This window comes from Papaver somniferum, chromosome 1 (assembly GCF_003573695.1).
Source record: "Papaver somniferum cultivar HN1 chromosome 1, ASM357369v1, whole genome shotgun sequence".
NCBI classification, from domain to species: Eukaryota; Viridiplantae; Streptophyta; class Magnoliopsida; order Ranunculales; family Papaveraceae; genus Papaver; species Papaver somniferum.
This window is the reverse complement of record NC_039358.1, coordinates 227358058-227377138: the sequence shown is the minus strand read 5'-3', so window position 1 is coordinate 227377138 and position 19081 is coordinate 227358058. Positions and strand designations below refer to the sequence as shown.

Genomic DNA, 19081 nt, shown 5'->3' with positions numbered 1-19081 from the left:
TCGTAAATTTGTCATCCGATTGGGTGCCTTTGGCATTCCCATGTCCTTTTGTAGATTTGTCATCCTATTGGGCGCCTTTGGCATTCCCATGGCCTTTTTTAGATTTGTCAGCCGACCGAGCGCCTTTGGCATTCCCATGGCCTTTTGTAGATTAGTGAGCCGACCGGGCGCCTTTGGCATTTCCGTAGACTTTTGTAAATTTGTCAGCCTATTGGGAGCCTTTTGCATTCCCATTGCCTTTTGTAGATTTGTCAGCCGACCGGGCGCCTTTGGCATTCCCGTAGCCTTTTGTAGATTTGTCGTCCTATTGGGCGCCTTTGGCATTCCCATGGCCTTTTGTAGATTTGTCAGCCGACCGGGCGCCTTTGGCATTCCCGTAGCCTTTTGTAGATTTGTCAGTCTATTGGGCGCCTTTGGCATTCCCATGGCCTTTTGTATATTTTTCAGACGACCGGGCGCCTTTGGCATTTCCGTAGCCTTTTGTAGATTTGTCATCCTATCGGGCGCCTTTGACGTTCTCATGGCCTTTTGTAGATTTTTCAGTTGACCGGGTGCCTTTGGCATTCCCGTAACCTTTTGTAAATTTTCACTCTGTTGTTGATAACTTACTCTTTATTATTCAGGGCGGGTTCTTATACATTGACCAATTTATGCATAAAACTTTTTCAACCATTTTCCATTGATGGGCGTTTTGACTTTAGTTCCATTCATTCGCCTAAGCTTGTAGTATCCACTGTTTGCCACTTTTCTTATCTTGAACGAGCCTTCCAAATTTGCGGAAAACTTCCCAGTGCTGGCGTTTATTTGTACATGAGGGGCGATTTTTAAGACCAAATCGTCTGCCTTGAAGGCTCTCTCTTTCACGCTTTGGTTGTAATAATTAGTCGTGCGTTTCTTGTAAGCTTCTGCGAATCGTTCCGCTCGTGCTCTTATTTCTTCTATCGTATCTAAGTGGGAAAAACGACTTATTTCGTCTGGTGTGGTGTGACTAGCCATTGCCACTCTTACTAACGGAATCGCTATTTCTGCTGGCAGTATCGCATCTTCCCCATAGACTAGTGAATAGGGCGACGTTCCTGAAGAGCTGCGTTTCGAGATTTTATATGCCCATAATGCGAGCGGTAACTGTTCATACCATTCTCGGTGATGTTCATGCACCGTTCTGCTCAAAATCCGGATGAGTGTCTTATTCGTTACTTTTGCCTGCCCGTTCCTCCTGGGGGTAGTAGGGGGTTGATGTGTGCAGCCTTGTGTTGTTTGGCGAAGACGATATATGACATCCTTGTTTACGAATGACTTGGCATTGTATTCCCTAATTATCATAGGCGCACCGAACGTGTAGATGATATGTTCCTTGATGAACGCAGTCAGAGTTGCTCCGGCGTAGTCTTTGAGGGGTATTGCCTCGACCCATTTGATGTGCATACTCGGTAGCTGTTATTATGTATTTGTGGCGCTTTGAAGATATCGGGTTGACGGGTCCTATAAGGTCTAGTACCCAGTTATGGAATGGCCATGGTGTTACTATGCTTTGTAATTGAGTGTGCGGCGCCCGAATCAGGGTTCCATGCATCTGGCAGCTTAGGCATTTTCGGACGTGCTCTGCAGTATCACTTTCCATGGTTGGCCAATAAAATACGCCTTCGTAGAGTTGTAAAAAGAACTTCCGCATTCCTTGGTGCTCAGCGTCATGAGACCAAGGCATTACTTCCTTCGCTGCTTGGTCTAATAAGCACCGTAGCGCGGCGTTAATGTAGCTTTTGCGATAAAGGACACCCTCGTGCATGAAGAAACACCCTCCATTCTTTTGGATCTTTAAGGCCGCCTATCTTTCGTTGGGTAGCTTCCCATGTTGGATGAAATCTATGTAGGGTTTCCTCCAATCTGCCCCTTCAACTATGCAGACTTCTGCAGGCTGTGGTGGAGCTTGGTAGTCCGCACAACCATCTTGTCAGGCGTCTGCTTGCGCTTACATGCTTGGCCAGTATATTCCCAACCTATGAAGTTTTCTGTAAAAATGAACGACGCCAGTTTGCCCGTATGTCTCGGCGTGCAGCCTTTGGAGCATGCTTTTCGCTTCTCTTTTGTTTATACACCTTGTTAGGGATCCTTCGGCGGCTCGATAGTACAAGGCTCCTTGGATTATCACGAATTGCTTTAAGGCTTGGGTAGGCATTACTCGGTCTTCATCCATCCGAGTTAGGTCTTCAATATACACTCGCCTCCAATCATCTGCTTCCTCAAAGGATAGGTCTTCTTTCCAGGTGCTAGGAAGCTCTTTTTTTCTCACCGTGATTGTACCCTATTCTTCGCCATTTAGTTGCATATTGCTCGCCAGCGTTACTAGAGAATCTTCGTGTCAGTTTCCTCTTCTGCATGTATGATCTAATGTTGACCCTGTCTGGTTCATCAGATCCTGGGCCTCCGCTCGATAGGGCTCTAGGTGCGGCTCTTTGACGTGGAAATCGTCATTCACCTGATTTGTCACTAGTTTTTAATCGCCTTTTACTTCTATCCTCCCTAGATTGAGCTCCTTTGCTAGCCCGAGTCCCAGGATTAGTGCTTCATATTCTGCAACATTTTTACTGCACGGGAAATCCAATTTAAACGAATACGAGAGTAACCTTGTGGGACTTCAAACACTACTCCTGCCCCTCTTACGATGCCATATGCCGATCCGTCAAAAAACATGGTCCAAGGTTTGTCGATATCTGCGGCTTCTACTTCTCCAGGTATATATTCGTGCACCTCATCATCTCCCTCTCCTTGGAAAATGGCTATCAGGTCGGCTATCGCATGTTCCCTTACCGCGTTTGGTCACTGATATTTGAGCTCGAACTCCGAGAATTGTAGCAACCATTGAGCGGTTATTCCTATTAGGACGGGTTTCGAAGCTCGGTAGGTTATGGGGTTCGCCGCGGCCACCACAATGGTCTCGTGTGTCAGGAGATAAGGGTTTAGCTTCTGTGTCGCATATATGAAGACCATGCATGCTTGTTCTACGTGCGGATATCTCAATTCCGCGTCTCGCAGGACTTGGCTAACGTAATAGATATGTGACATCTTGTTTCCTCCCATGTCTTGTATGAGAACCGCGCCTATCACTGAGCTGGTAAATGTCGTATACAAATAGAGGGTAACCCCTCGTATCGGTGGTCTGAGGACCTTAGGGATGATAATGAATTGCTTCAGTTTCTCGAACGCGGTGCACTGGGCTTCTCCCCACACAAAGGATACATCTTTCTTTAGTAAATGAAGAAAAGCAGTCATTAACTGCGCTAAACCAGGTATGAAGCGTTGTATGTATGATATCCGTCCTATGAAGGCTTGTAGTTCTTTTGCACTTTCTGGTGGTGCCATAGTTGTGATCGCCTCAGCTTTGCTTGGATCCACTTGGATTCCTTCGTTGGTCACCACAAATCCTAGGAACTTTCCTGATGTTACCCCAAAGGCACATTTGAGGGGGTTCATTTTGAACTTGAATTTCCTGCATCTCTCAAAGGCTATCTTCAAGTGAGAGGCGTGATCATCGGCTTCTTGCGTTTTGACCACAATGTCATCAACGTATATTTCTATTGTTTGGTGTAATAGGTCGTGGAATATGGAAGTCATGGCGCGCTGATATGTAGAGCCAGCGTTCTTTAGACCGAAAGGCATCACTACATAGTAGAAATTCCCGTATGGGGTTTGAAAGGCACTCTTCTTTGCATCCGATGGATGATAGACGCATTTATGTGTCTATTTTGTTCTCAATGTTTTGTATTGTTATACTCGATTAAATATTTATTGTGTTATTTTATGTTTTTGTAGATGTTTTTGGAAAAATAAGCTCTTACGGCGAAATTGGCTCGAAAAGTGGTGTTTTACACCCTAGGATAGAGACTAAAAACACCCCAGAAATGCGCCGGAGGAACCCAGAAAAAATGCTGGAAACACCCCAGAAAATTTACTTAAGGCACCCCAAAGGACATGTGTTATTAGGACTCCAGCAACAGATAAGGGGCGACCACTGGATAAGGGGTGACCTTCTTCACAAATTCAATAAAATATTTTGGCGGGAAAATATTTCTTTTCACAGGCAGAGTTTTCGATCGGATTTTGGAGGAGTTTTTGTGCGATTCAATCGCTGAAACTTCATGGGTAGTTGTGATATGTCCTAACAAAGCTAGTATGGTTGTTTGTTTCGATCAAATTTGTCTGGATAACTTGGTTTAATTCAAACAGGGAGTTGGAGGAAAAACATGAGCTTACACGAGTTGTGGTGAATCTAAACGTGTAATGCACATGTTTGGAAGCCTTAATCAACACTTTGGAACGTGAAGAAGATTTATAAGGAATTTAATCCAGCTGCAGATGCGTAAAAATCAAAATCTTTGATAAAAAAGAAAGAAAATATCCCGAGTAAATGAAGATTATTTGGAGTTAATGGAGGAGATTCAATGTCGCAATCACGTATAAATATGTTCACAAGGTATCATAGAAGGGGTGTCGAGAGTTTGGGGGGCTGAGGAGAGCCAGAGAAGAAGAAAAAATCAAGTTACAGAGCTGCCATTTTTCTGCTGCTGCTAAGAACGCGAAGAACATAAGACCCAGACAGAGCAGTCTTATATTGCTACAGTTCAAAGACTGTCAATCGCAGTCTTATCTTTCTACAGCTTCAACGACTGTCGCTTGGCAGTCTTATTTGTTACAGTAACAGTCTTATTTGTTACTGTCGCGGGACAGTCTTATTTTCCGAGGGTCGTAGTTCTCTGGTTTGTAACAAATATAATTGTTACAAACCTGGTTTTGAATTATTTCTCCCTTTTCATCATTTGTAAACACCCTTTGAGCAATAATAATGATTTTTGAGCGTGTTTCCAACATGATGAGCGGCTAATTCTCCCACAACCAAGGCAATGAGGAAGCTATTTACGCATGAATAATTGGAACTATTTTATTTTCTCTAATATTTAATTATAATTCACTCAATCACTTATTTTGTAGAGTTTTAAATTGTTTGCGTAATTTTCCTAATCAGTAGTGATTCAATTAGATAGGTTATGATTTGTTTAGATAATTATGCTTAAGGGATACAATTGATGTTTGAGAATTTGCTTGATTATTAGTGAGTTAAGATATAAAGGATTTAAAAGATAATTAGAGTTTTGGATTATTTACCATCATTAATTCATGTGTAATAGTGGAATCAGTGTCTTGGTTGTTTTCTCATACCTCTCACCCACTTTGTTAATATTTTTGTATATAATTTTATTAAATCTTTAAATTTAATCTTCACAAGTCCGAGAGTTTGAACCTCATTACTACAACAACAATCAAAAACAATATCAATGGATCCATCTTTATTTGAGTGTACCCGCTGAAGTCGTCCACGAAGGAGAATCGTTTCTTCCCTCCTGTTGCGTCTAGCATCATATTGATGTTTGGCAGCGGGAAGTCGTCCTTTGGGCACGCTCGGTTTAGGTCTATATAATCCACACACCACCTGATCTTTCGGTTCTTTTTTACCACGGGCACGATGTTATCTAGGCAAGTGGGGTGCTGGATGGGCTTGATGAACTTGGCCTTAAGCAACCGCTCCACCTCTTCCTTTATCGCGAGAGCTGTGGCCCTAGGGAATTCCCTGCTTCTTTACTATACAGGCTTGAACTCGGGTGACACTCTGAGATTGTGGGCCACAAGGTCGCTATCTATCCCGGTATTTCGTCAGAGTCGAGGGCGAAGAAATCCTTGTAGTCTCTGAGTAGCGCGATCAACGCTTCTCTCTTCTTCATCCAAGTTCTTACTTATCATGGTGGGGGACTTGTCCTATTCTGTTCCTATGTTGATTTCCTCCATCCCGTCCATAGTAAGGTCTCCAAGAGTTCTCTATTCCGCGGCCTTAGAGTTTGCGTCTTGAGTTGGCCTCGCATCTCCTCATCATCAACTGTATTGTAAGGTAGTTCCGCGAGACTTTACTTGGCGTCTTCAGAGGGAGTCTCCACTTCGTTTGTCTTCGTATCAGTAAAATCTTGCACATTTGCAGGTGCTCCCTCAGCTGATTTCTATAAGTGGTAAACGTTCCCTCCATCTGGTTTAGAGAAGCGCTGGAACCTGGGTTTCTCTTCTTGTTTTCTCTTCTTTTCGGTGGGAAACACCATTCTGGATGGGCTAAACACGGACTTAGTCGGCTCTGGATTTTCCTCCTCGCCCCACTTAGGGAGTGGGGTACGTCGTATTTCGGTCACTTCATCCGCCTCCTTTGGTTCGTCATAGAAGACCGCATCCATCATGTATGCTTCTTCTGGGTTGAAAGGGTTGCTCGTAGCAGGGATCTGGTATTTCCTTCCTCATACATTGGTTTTAACACACTGGTGATAGGTCGACGCCACCACCTTATCATTAAGTAGCCATCCTCTTCCAAGCATTACATGGAACGTGGTGTCATTTTTTAATACATAGAATGGTGTGAGTGCTAGGATAGGGCCGACTTTCATGACTAAGTTGACGATTCCAATGGATGTTTGGGTATGACTTCCGAATCCCTTTACTGTTGTAGTTCGCATACTGATTGCAGACCGCTGTACTCCCAAGATGTCCAACGTGTGCATGGAAGTTAAATTCAAAGTTGCGCCTCCACCTACAAAATCTCTCTTCAGTGGATGTTTGTTGATTGCATTGTTAAGTACAAAGGCCTGAGGTATTCTCCCGGATAGCAGATATCTTCATATGTAAATACGATCGCCTCCATAGGAAGAGGGCCATAAGATCTTCCTGTTGCGATATCCGTTATAGCCTTTGATGATTCTTTAATTTGATCTTCGCTGAAGCCGAGAGAGTCGAAAAACTGTTGGGCTAATACTATTTGGGAGAACTTACTGGCTACGCCATCTGTGTTCGTGAATGCAACGTTTTCCATTTCGACCTCACACGCCTGTTCCTCGTCGCCTCCCCAAGGTCTCCAGACATCTCCACTCTGGTCATGAGAGAGCATCATGACTTCATGTTGAATCGCCTCACCGCATTCAGGCTTACTCATTTCGGTTTCGCCTATTTCCAACTTTCTCTGGAACATTATTCGGAGGTTGTAGCAGTCATTTGTGGGGTGTTGTATCCTGCGATGGAAGTGACAGTACCTAGCATCGTTCTTATCTTTGGTGTCGGGATCCGTCTTTGTTGGAGGAAAATGGATTTCTTTGTTTGCTATCTAGTGCTCTAATATACCCACAATCTGTTTTTTACTGCAAGGTAAGGGCGGAGGGAGTGTTTGTGTGCTCCATCCTTCTCGGTTATTGTTTGCGCGAGTATTCCTAGGCACGGTTGACACGATGTTGATTGTATTGCGCCAAGCATAGTATGAGCTCTGCTCCTCGACACAATCGGTGATTCTTTCCGCCTCTCTTCGGGAATCGGAAGTTGACCAGTCTTTTCTTAAAATATGGTGTCATTGCGCGTACGCAGATCTCCACTAGCGCTTCTTCCTTGACGTCCTCGTGGCAGTCTAAAGTGAGGAGACGTAACCTGGCGCTGGTTGCACTTGCTCAAATCTATAGTAGTGACCTTCCTTTTTGTTGAAATTGGTATGACCAACTATAGACATTGAGGAACCGATCCTAGTAAGAGGTGCAACCGATCACAAGCAAGGGGAATCGATCCTTGTAAGAGGTACAACAAGTCTTAGATATTGTTAACCGATCTTATGAATTGTGCAACCGAATATAAGTTAGATACCATAAATATGTGGTAACCGATCCTAGTACCTAGTCAACCAAATTTTAGAAATCTAGTGTGACTGATTCTAGTACCCACATGGAGGTAGAACCGAAACTTGTTTTGGTAGAACTGTAAAACCCATTAATGGTGATTTGATAGGATAATCAATCACATAGTTCTTGGAAGTCAGATGAACCAATTCTAAAAACTTATTTGGAAGTGTGGCAAATCGGTTCCAAGATTGTAAATATGAAAAAGGATTTACAAAGTAAAGATGTCGACATACTTTGAACATGTGCAGTAACTCTTATCTTTTATTGTTCAAAGATATTCTTTAATAGCTAAAGGAGAATCCCGGATCGAAATAAATTGAGAATCTTTTAATTAAGGTTTTTAGTTTTATATGCTTTTAATTTCCAGCAATTAAAATGCATATCTTTAGAAATAAAAATTGGTAATGTGCATTTACTAAATGGATTGAAGTATGGTCGAGGAGGATCAAAAGGAATTGTTGGGTATAGTGACAGCAGTCATAATATTGACCAAGATGATGGAAAAGATACAACTGGTCATATATTTTATCTAGAAGAAGCACCTATTACATGGTGTTCACAGAAGCAAGACACTGTAGCCCTCTCATCCTGTGAAGCTAAGTTCATGGCCGCAACAGAAGCAGCTAAACAATCAATATGGCTTCAAGAACTGTTGGGTGAAATCAAAGGAAGAGAACCTGAAAAAGTTCTCATCAAGATTGATAATAAGTCTGCAATCGCACTCACTAAAAATCCAGTGTTTCATGGGAAGAAGAAACACATTCACAAAAGGTATCATTTTATATGAGAATGTATCGAGAAGGAGATCATCAACGTTGAACGCATACCAGGAACTGAGCAGAAAGCAGATATATTGACAAAGGCATTAGCTCGGATCAAGTTTGAAGAAATGAGGAAATTAATAGGAGTACAAGATTTTTCACAAGCACAGTTGAAGCTTATGGGGGAGAATGTTGGATTAACTTCAATATAGAAGTCACTAACAAGCTGGTTAGGACAAGATTAGAAAATTGATGTAATCCTAAGGGAATTATAAGTCATCTGGTTCTAAGAAAAGGAAAGACATGTAATAAGGTAATAGGACTAGGAAAAGGAATTCATAGTTGTATATATATATGATCACCAAAGTTGTGGTTGATCATATGAGCAAGATTAGAGCTTGTGTTTAGTTTTGAGAGATTTTTTAAACATCAATAAAGAGAGTTGTCTTTATATAAGCTAAATTTCATCTTGCAGTTGCCATTATATATATATATCATCATAATTAGAAAAACATTTATAAGAAATCCATGATCGTTCTTAGTTATTACTTGGCTAGATATTTCTATATACTGGACTGTCGTAGAACCTTAGTTAACATAAGGTTGCTAAACTAGTCTGGGTTTAGCAAGTTTTAACAAATAATGGAAATTGCAGACTTTAGATGTCAACTCCACGTTGTACCAGAACTCAGATTGATATTTCATAAATAAGAGATAGGTATTACATACTAAGAATCCAAGATTTCAAGTTACCAGATCACTTTTTCTTACAACTGATCTTCAATGGCAACCCGCACAGACACTTATTATGAAAAAATGAAGTGCTTTTGAAACGCTTCATAACCCCTCCAGTTGGTATTTTGCCACATAACCTGTTGTAACCTACCTTGAACTCGTACAAACTTTCCAAATTCTTAATCTCATCAGGGATTGCACCAAATATTTTGTTATGTGATATATCAAACCAATTTAAATCCTTTGGAAACTTAACCTTTGATAGATCAAACTCGAACTCGTTCCTCGACAAATCGATATACGTATGGTTGGGATTGATTAGAAAGGATGGATCCCCTATAAGTTTGTTCCTTGACAAGTCAATCGCGCCATTCAGAGTTCCTAAATATTTTGGAACCCGACCAGTGAGTCTATTGCGACCCAAGTAAAGATCACGTAAAGTACCAGTAAATTTCCCAAAAGACTCCGGGATTGAACCGGTGAGTTTGTTCCCGTCGAGATGGATGGAATAAATATTTTTGAGGTCTGAGAGATTGGGTGGAATAGAACCAGAGAATTGATTTTTCGAGAGATCGAGTCTGGTGAGAAGAGTGAGTTGGTTAAGGAAGTGGGGAACCGGCCCTGACAGACTCATATCGCCGAGATCCAGCACTTGGAGATGCTTTAACTTTGTGATAGATTGCGGGATCGGACCAGTGATATTTTTGAAGTGGTTGACAGTTAAAGCTTCGAGGTGAGAAAGGTCACCTACAGAGGATGGAATTTGGCCATAGAGTTCACCTACAAAGAGGTGGATTCCGCCTATACGGTTGGTTTTGCTATCGCATTGGATTCCAATCCAGTCACAGCAGTCTGTGTTTTGAAACCATGAAGAATATTCTTCGGACACAGTTATAGAATTCTTCATCTTCATAAGAGCTTTGAAGTCGCTGGGATGGCATTTTCCTAAATCCCCATGAGAAGGAGATATCAAGGTTGTTGTAGCTAAGAAGAGAAGAAAGAGAGAGTGGTAAAGAAGAAATTGGTGTTGGATTCTCATGGCCGGTGTAATTGGTTTTGTTTTGCTAAGCTATTTTGTGAAGATAATCAAGTAGTAAGGACTTGTATTTATAGCACCGCATCCAGCTAGATACACATCATACAATTTGCGCGTCTTCTTTTTTCTTTATTTGTTCTTTCTTAATCGTTAAAGAATTTAGTGCTTTGTTGCATCCACTCACTTTAGTCATGGATAGCATTGATTATCTACGATGCAGATGGCCTTCACTTTATCTTCATCTCCCCCACCACGTGAAACAAATGCGCTAGAAGACTAATGTATGCGACTCATGTGAGAATCGTTTGGAATTGCCAGCCTTATTGACAGACTTTTCTGTGTAAAACCCAGCAGAAAAAAAGTGGATGCACCACACATTTGCACAATCGAATCTTCTCTCGGGATTTTACTACTGATATTAATTTAATTGCAGGTACTGTAGAAGTACTTAGCTAGTTGTGTCATGTGTGCATGTATATGTCGGCATATATATATATATTCGTGGTTCATCATTTCCGTACATGGGACCGGCCATTATAATTTGATAGACAGGTGAAACTTGCATGAGCACCGAGTAAGATTAGACTTTAGACTAAGTCTTATGTGATGCTAATTTAATAGTTAGATAGGCTATAGGGGCGAAATATCGCACAAGGCAAAGAAGACGAATAATAATCATGCGACAATAAAAAAGAGTGCGAAAGAATAGTTACGCGATGAAGATAATACGAAGACCAACTTCATCAGGGAAGTGCGAAGAACCAACAGACAGTGTGAAGGACAGCGACATCTTTCCAAAAGCCTGGCGAGTAAGACAAACTGAAGAAGAATCAGTCAACTTTGATCATGCATGCGAGTCTTGGTTGTCTTCTACAGTGAAAACCATCTATATAAGGAGCTAGAAGACATTGTAATACAGAGATCAATTTAGAGAGGGAAAGTGAGAGACTAATTAGAGCTGTGAAGCACGGACACTTCGGTATTGGTGACGTGTCCGTGTCCGACGCGCGTCAGATGCGGACGTGCGTGGGACAACGACACGACGCACGTGTAAAAATCTATACTCTATTTTATTAGTTGGGTAATCTAGTGTGTCATGAAAATCAGTATAATAGTTAATTTTTCTACATGTGGACTAATTTAACAGCATAAAATTGAGTTTTTTTCATATAATTGTGTGATTAATGTATTTAATATACGATAACAAGATGATTTTAGTATATAAAAATTATTTAATTGGTTTATATATAAGCGTGTCCGTGTCCAGATGATTTTGAGTTTTGGAGGTCCCTGTGTCCGTGTCTCGTGTCCGTTTCAGTGCTTCCCAGATTTAGAGAAATCAGTAGAGAGAGAAGAGAAAAGGCACACAAAATATCTCCTTCTTCTTCTCTTCCATCCACCACCACCATCACCCAAATCTAGAGCTATACCAAAAACCCATTAGTGGAGATTTTAAATGTATTACTCATGTAACTCATAGTGAAGAACCATGGATGTAAATCACATTGATCGAACCATGTACAAAAAAATTTGTGTCTCTTTACTTTTCTAGCACTTTTATCATCATTTTCATGTTTTTCAAGTTTATTAGATCTACATAATATCATAAGGGGTGTAGTTGTGGGATTTTCCGCAACTACATTGGCAATCCAAATCAGCTAGGACAACCACAAAAGTCTTATGGGAGTGCTAATCTAACAGCTAGATTAGCAGTACTCCAAGTCAGTTGGGACCACCGCCCAGCGCTGAACCGTTCAGTTTTGGCGATGAACGGTTCAGCGCTTTAAATCTCAGCCGTCATATCTGACTTAAATCTCCCTGTGCTGAACCATTCCGCGAAAAGGTGGTTTTCCCAGCACTGAATGAGTCAGCGTAATTATCGAGCTGCTAGTTCAGCTGCGAGCAACTGTTAGGAGAAAAAACTAGTGTTAACAAATAAACAACACTTTTCTTTTTTTGAATTGCAACACATTTATGTTAATCTAGCAGCTCAATCTAGTCCATAAGACTTGCTTAATGTGATAGCTTTTCATGTCTTTTCTTTGTTTTTCTCTCGAGGGGTTTTCTGTGTTCATAAATTCAACATTCTTTTTACTAAAATAAACAAATAAAAATATTATTATCATAGGTCAAGTTCATTTTTGGAAATATATTGAAACTTTTTCTTTTTTGATAGACCAAAGGAAATGTATTAAAAAGTAGACAGCGTGCGCGTGGAATACAACTTATAACCAGTAAAAAGGAGAATGAAGAAACTAAAGGAAACGCTATTGTAACCAAGAAACATCAAGAAAAAAAACAAAAAAGAAGGCATCCTGATGAACCTAAAGAACAAATAGCCAAACTACAAGCTGCGAACCAGCACAAGAACACTGGCTTCATTTATGTAGGACTTTCATCCACTTCCTTTATTGTTAAGAGCCCTTATGAATTTTCACCACGTCACTAAAGATTTCTTGCAGTTTTCCTTGGGAGAGGCGGAATGCTTAAACCCATTATGGAACCAAAATCCATTAGTTTAACCACTTAAAAATATGTTAAAACTTAGAAGTTAGAATTATATAATAGCATCTCTTTTGGTAACATTAGAGAGTTGGATATCATTTTCTTTTGTTTTTGTTCTCCTAAAATGTCTTCTAAGATGGCTTTTGGAACCATGTATATAAAACCCAGAATTGTATCAAATTAAGGAAGGAGATAATGTAAGTCTCGCCAAAATCAACTTCACTCACCTGAGTTAGCTTTTTGTTTCAGAATATTGCAATTGTAGTATGTTTCCTAATTTAAGACGATTTTGTTTTACTAATCCTAGCTAGTTTAGAATTTGTTAGTTCCTTGTCAGTCAGGAAGTTGTATTAGTTTGGAGTTTATTATATAAAGTGGAATTTGATGGCCCAAATTTATATAAACAACCAAGCTAGCTGATTTTCAGTACAAGTCGTCCAAAACCATGAAGTTTCAACAGGTGATAATTCTCTCTTTGTCCTTGTTACTTCTTATTCCATTACTAGTTGTTGAATCCTCATCTTTGAATGACACCACGGACAGCAACATAACTAGAGGTTCATCGCTTTCTACCTCTTCTAATGATACTAGTTCTTACTGGCTTTCTCCCTCGGGTAACTTTGCTTTTGGTTTCTATGTGTTACCAAATTCTAGTGATTGATATGCAGTTGGTATATCGCTTGTTTGGACATCTAACCCTAACGATCTTCCATTACATAAACAATCTGTAGGAGTTAAATATCGCACACGTTAATAACTACGTGAAGTAAAGAATACAACCTAAGCGAAGGGCGTCGTACACAACAAAGTTGAGATAACGCACCAGATGATGTCAGCAAAGTCACAAATAAAGTGTGAAGAATCATGCAAAGAAGTATGCTATGCGAAGATGAGCGATTGTATATGAGCGAATATGTCGCATAGTGATCCCGAAAATAATGGGATTCTTAGTTGTCATCCACTATGTAAAATCCTATATAAAAGAGAGAGTCATTGTATCTGAGAGGATTCTAGGACAAGTCTTGGAAAAGAAATAGGAAGAGACAGAAAGTGAGCTTAGGTTTCAAGTAGAATTGTTGTAATACTTGAATCATTCTTGTAAACATTCCTAATCTTTAGTTAATAAAACAAGAATTCATAATGATCACCTAGAGATTGAATCAGTTATTGTGGAGTGTAGTTGTAAGATTTCTTACAACTACATTTTTGGCTCTAGAAAATAGCTCAGGATGATAATTCCTGATAGTATATGATAGATTTTAAGGAAAAAAGTGAGACCTAAAAATTTAGACTTGGTAAGGATCGAGTCTATTGTTGAACAAAGAATGACAACTAGAAGAAGTAACAGACTTGCTGAACGAAGACGAATTACAAATCTTGAGCAACAAGAGGAAAGAATGGAAGAACATCAAAGATCAGAAATTCCAATTGGATCATAGCGAGAACAAGGACAGAATAATGATATAGATTATGATAGAGTGAGTGTCCATACTGCGATGACGAATTTCACAGAGGAATGACAGAGAATTGGGAACGAAGAACCAGTTACAGCGAGTGAAGGAAATATGATGATTGTAGAGCTTAGTCAAAGATTACTAATTGAAAGAAATAGAGAAGAAGAAGAAGAGCGTGTGAATCTAATCCGCCAAAATGATGATTTAAGAGAAGAGAATCTTAGATTATAAGAACAAAGGTCAAGAAGTGCTACACGCTCAAGGTCAGGATCCAGTAGAAGTTCTTACCGACAGAGCCAATCTAATCGAATAAATGATAGGCGAAGGCATCATATGGAACTCGTTGAAGAAAATTCGCAAGAAGATGAAAGTTTGGAAGATCAAAGGGAAATGAGACGTGTAATTGACTTAGAAACTAATCGATATGAACACCCACGCGAACTTCTTCGTCGTGCAAATACTAATTGTGAAAGGGAAGAAGAGAATCCAAGACAAGGACAAATGATATTATATGGTAGAGAAATGTTAAGAGACGAATATGAGCGTGAACGAGAGATTGCATGTGCGAGAGGTAGACAGAGAAGAAGGGAAGAATTAGAAGAAAGAGAGTTACAAAGCGGATTGCGTCATATTGATAATCAAGTAAGGGGACGCGAGCGTCATCGCATAGATGATATAGATCAAGGTCGAATTACTCCACAAGAAAGAGAAATATCAAGACATCGACATGATCGCACATGCAATGAAGAAAGACTTGATAGAGTACAAATTGAAGCAAAGGCGTAGGCGAAGAAGAGAGGAAACTGCACAACATGAGATACAAGAGGCAATACGCCAAAACAATCATGAGAATAGATTAAGACAAGCAAGATTAAAGAGACCCATGCGAGAGGATTTGGATCAATCATTAAGCGAAGATATTCTTAAGGAGATGGCAGAATTAAGAGAAATGATGACTACAAAGAGAAATGATGGAAGAAGACAACTAGAGGAAGCAGTGGAGGAAGCTGGAAAAACTCCATTTACAAAAGAAATTCAAAGAGCACCGATACCATCTAAGTGCAGTTTACCGGCATTTACAAGTATATTTGATGGAAGTGCATGTGAGATACAACATGTAAAAGCTTATTCTAGATGTTTATTGCAGTAGGAAAATTATGATGCAGTAATGTGAAAATATTTTGCTGCAAGTCTAGCAGGAGAAGCTTTGAAATGGTTTGAAGGCCTACCTGTAGAATCATTTCATCATCTACAAATGTCTTTTTGGGGAAATACATAAGTAATAATCTATCAAGACCAGGGATTGAGACTGCATTCGGACTTCGCAGAAGAACAAATGAGAGTTTGCGTCATCTAACGACTCGTTGGAGAACAATGTGTAGTGAAATGGGAAGACGGGTGGATGAGAGACATCTTTTTGTTGCATTCATTAATGCTCTCTTTGCAACAAATTTATTATATACCCAAATCTTCAGAATAAAGGATACAATAACAATGTCGGAGCTGCGCGAATTTCAAGAAGAATACATAGCACTTGAGGAAAAGTAAAGAGAGATGGAATCTTAGCCAGTTGCAATATCTGATTTGAAAGATGGAAATGCAAGTCTACTTCCGAGGATGACAAATGCTATTGCGAGTACATCGCAGGGAACTCAACGAAGGAATAATGCAGAGATGGAACAAAAGTTAGTGGCTATGGGAAGTGCAGATCAAGCAGAGTTTAACAAAGATTACAGATACAAGCAACTTCAAAATTATGGAGGTGCTGATACAGTTCAACCAGGAAGCTTTGCAGGACAGCAAACACATTATAACACGAAAGCTTGAAGAATGGTGTGGGAACAGATAAACTTACCAAAGTTGAACAATACAGTGGATAAAGTATGGGAAGCCGCTCCTTTAATGGATGATATTCCAAAACCACATAATGTAGGCGAAGAGCTGCCACTAGGAAGCAGAAGTACAGAATTTTGTGTCTATCATAGATTCCATGGTCACACACAAGCAATTGTAGAAATGTGAGGAAGATTATATTGCGAATGATTGAGCAAGGATAGTTGGACCATTTTTTACTAAAACTTCCAAGGAATTTACCACCACCACCACCTCCACCTCAAGGAAATACATATGCAAAGGAGAAGGACAGGAATACATTTGTTATTGAAGTGGGTGCGAAGGCAAAGAATTTATATTGTAACTCGATCATACACTCGTTCAAAACCATAGAAGATTTTCATGATAATGTCTTAAGTCGAGTATATGCAAGAGATGCTGAAGGAAGGGAAATTCTTAACCTGACAAAAATATCACCCTTGAAAGAATGGCAAAGACATAAAATCTTGTTCAGCGCAGATGAAACACCAGGAGGAGGAGAATCACATGAATGTCCATTGGTGGTGCGATTGGGAATTAATCTGAAGCCATCGGAAGAAGATGAGGAAGAAAATGAGAAAAACACCTGGGCGATAAATAGAATACTTATTGATACTGGAAGTTCTGTAGATATTCTGTTTTATCATACATATAAAACCATGGGTGGAAGAGATGATGAGTTAGTCCCTTCAACATACAAAATCTTTGACTTTAATGGTTCTGCAAATAAACCAAAGGGAGAAGTGACTATGCGAATTCTTTTACAAAATTTACCAACAGATATCACATTCTGCGTAGTGGATGTCGAATCGCCTTATAATGCTCTCATTGGAAGACCTTGGTTGCATAGTATATTAGCTGTTGCATCAACATTTCATCAATGCATTAAGTTTCCTTGACCTCAGGGTGTTGGCGTTATAAGAGGAGATACAATTGAAAGTAAAAATTTCCAAGGAATTGATATTGACAAATGCGAAGCAAGAGAATTCAAACGACGGAATTAGAAAACATATGCAGTGGATAGTCAAAGAGCAGAGAGACTAATGGTTGATGCGGTGTACGAAGTTTGGGAAACAAGTATGCGAAGTGTTGGAATATATTCTTATGCGAATAAAGAATGTTAATCAAGATTAACAAAATTTCTATGGAAAGAAAAAACGTAGAGGCAAGATATCAAAAATTGAAGGGTACAATGACTTTCGTACACATCCAATTGAATGGTTACGCGAATGAATATTCTGGAAAACATATGCGAACTTAAGAAGATTCAAAACATGTAGAAGGTAAATGAGTAAAATGAATAGCGTACCTGATTTTCCTCGAATAAGATGATTCAATAGCAACATTTACGTACTACAGTTGTACGAATTTAAAGATTGGAATGAGAAATTTTAATTTCATATGGTAAATCCATAATAAGAAAATAAAAAGAGAAACCTTTATAATAAGACTTTTATAAAAGGCTACAGAAAATGGTATTTATTATCAGATTTGCTAGGAATCAAAATGTGGCGTGCACCCTAGTTCCCTTATATGCAAGAGGCAATATAGTAAGACCTATCGCACGTCATAGTTGGAGAAACCTAGAAGGCATGACTCAAGGGAAGGTTACACCGACCCCGGAACTTGAGTTATGGAGATTTGGGGTGAGAATAAAACGATAATGCCCGTCCGGGAGAGATACCTTAAATTTTCAGTCTAAGATAGTAATCTTAGATTGAGAGCGTAATGTGAGAAAGACTCTCCTAAGGAGTGCAAAAACTCGATCAGGGAGCCGAGGTACACGGTTGAGTCAAGAGTGCCCGGGACGTCTGGAGCGTACCTTGCCACTCTTGACAAGTCCTGACTATGATGCACTCGGTCCGAAGATACCCCACTTAGGGTGCGATCTTGCTGCCATAAACCCTATAGGTAGCGTATGGGAGATTGTGAAATCAACTGGTTCTTGAAAAGACGGATGGGAAGAGCCATAATCTTAACACGATATAGGTAATCTTCCTTGAAGGGGCAGCCAGTGGGAAGATAAGGGCGGCACCCTCCATTAGGGAGATGAATTGTGTCAAAAGTCGTAAATATCGCAAGACTTTTAACTCATACAAGTATTAAGATAACATACAATTATTCTTAAAGAATATGAATGAAGATCAAAGAACAACAAATGACCTTCATAATTGGAAATAATGTCTGTGACCAGTGTAGAATGTTCACTGTGAAGGCTAACATTTACACCTAGATTATTTCTAGCATCGTTCAGAACTCTAGCATCCCAGTTAAACTCAGCTTCACTTTCTATAAGGAGTTGAGATCGAATTAAATTTCTTTCCTCAATAAGAATGTCCCTCTCACGACAAGCTGAATCACGTTCTATCTTAACCTCAATAAGGGATTCTTGAAATTGTTCTAGTGTTTTCGCACCCCTAAGACTGATCTCATCTTTTTCAATAATAAGTTTGTTCTTCTTCGCCTCCAATACTTGAATTGTTTCTTTCTCCTCATAAAAATGTCGTTTAAAATTATTGGCAGTGGATAATGCAATTTTATGGCGTTCTCTAAGAGTAGTATATTTTAATCTTAACTCTTCTAAGCTGAGGTTTTCAAATCCTCGAGTAGGATAATTATTTAAAGAGGAGTTGAGATGCTCTAAAAGAATTTCAGCATCGGGAAGATTAACCGCTTCATCATAAAGGTCTGCGAAGATAATTAAGTAAGAAGTGCGAACGATCGCATAAAAGAAAAGGAGTACGAAAATATAAGTTGCATACCAATGAGTTCCTTATTTATTTCTCGAGTTCGGAGAACCAATTGAGAATTAGTTAAATCCTCATTTCTAAGTTTCGTATTCTCGCCTGTAAGATTCGCATTCGCATCCGAAAGAATAGATTTCTCATGTTTCAGTGTGGCATTCTCATCTTGCAACTTGCGAAGCTTTCTTTCATTGTCTAAAGAAAACGCATAAGATATGCGAGCACTCTG

The 19081-nt window shown here is 39.7% G+C and overlaps 1 protein-coding gene across 1 annotated transcript; it reads right to left on the bottom strand.

Annotated features, from left to right (window-relative positions):
- Positions 1 to 648: 648 nt before the first annotated feature.
- On the bottom strand, positions 649 to 1425 carry LOC113362689. Its single transcript, XM_026605214.1, has one exon. It carries the CDS (start codon positions 1423 to 1425, stop codon positions 649 to 651), a length of 777 nt encoding a protein of 258 aa, XP_026460999.1.
- Between the last annotated feature and the right edge of the window lie 17656 nt (positions 1426 to 19081).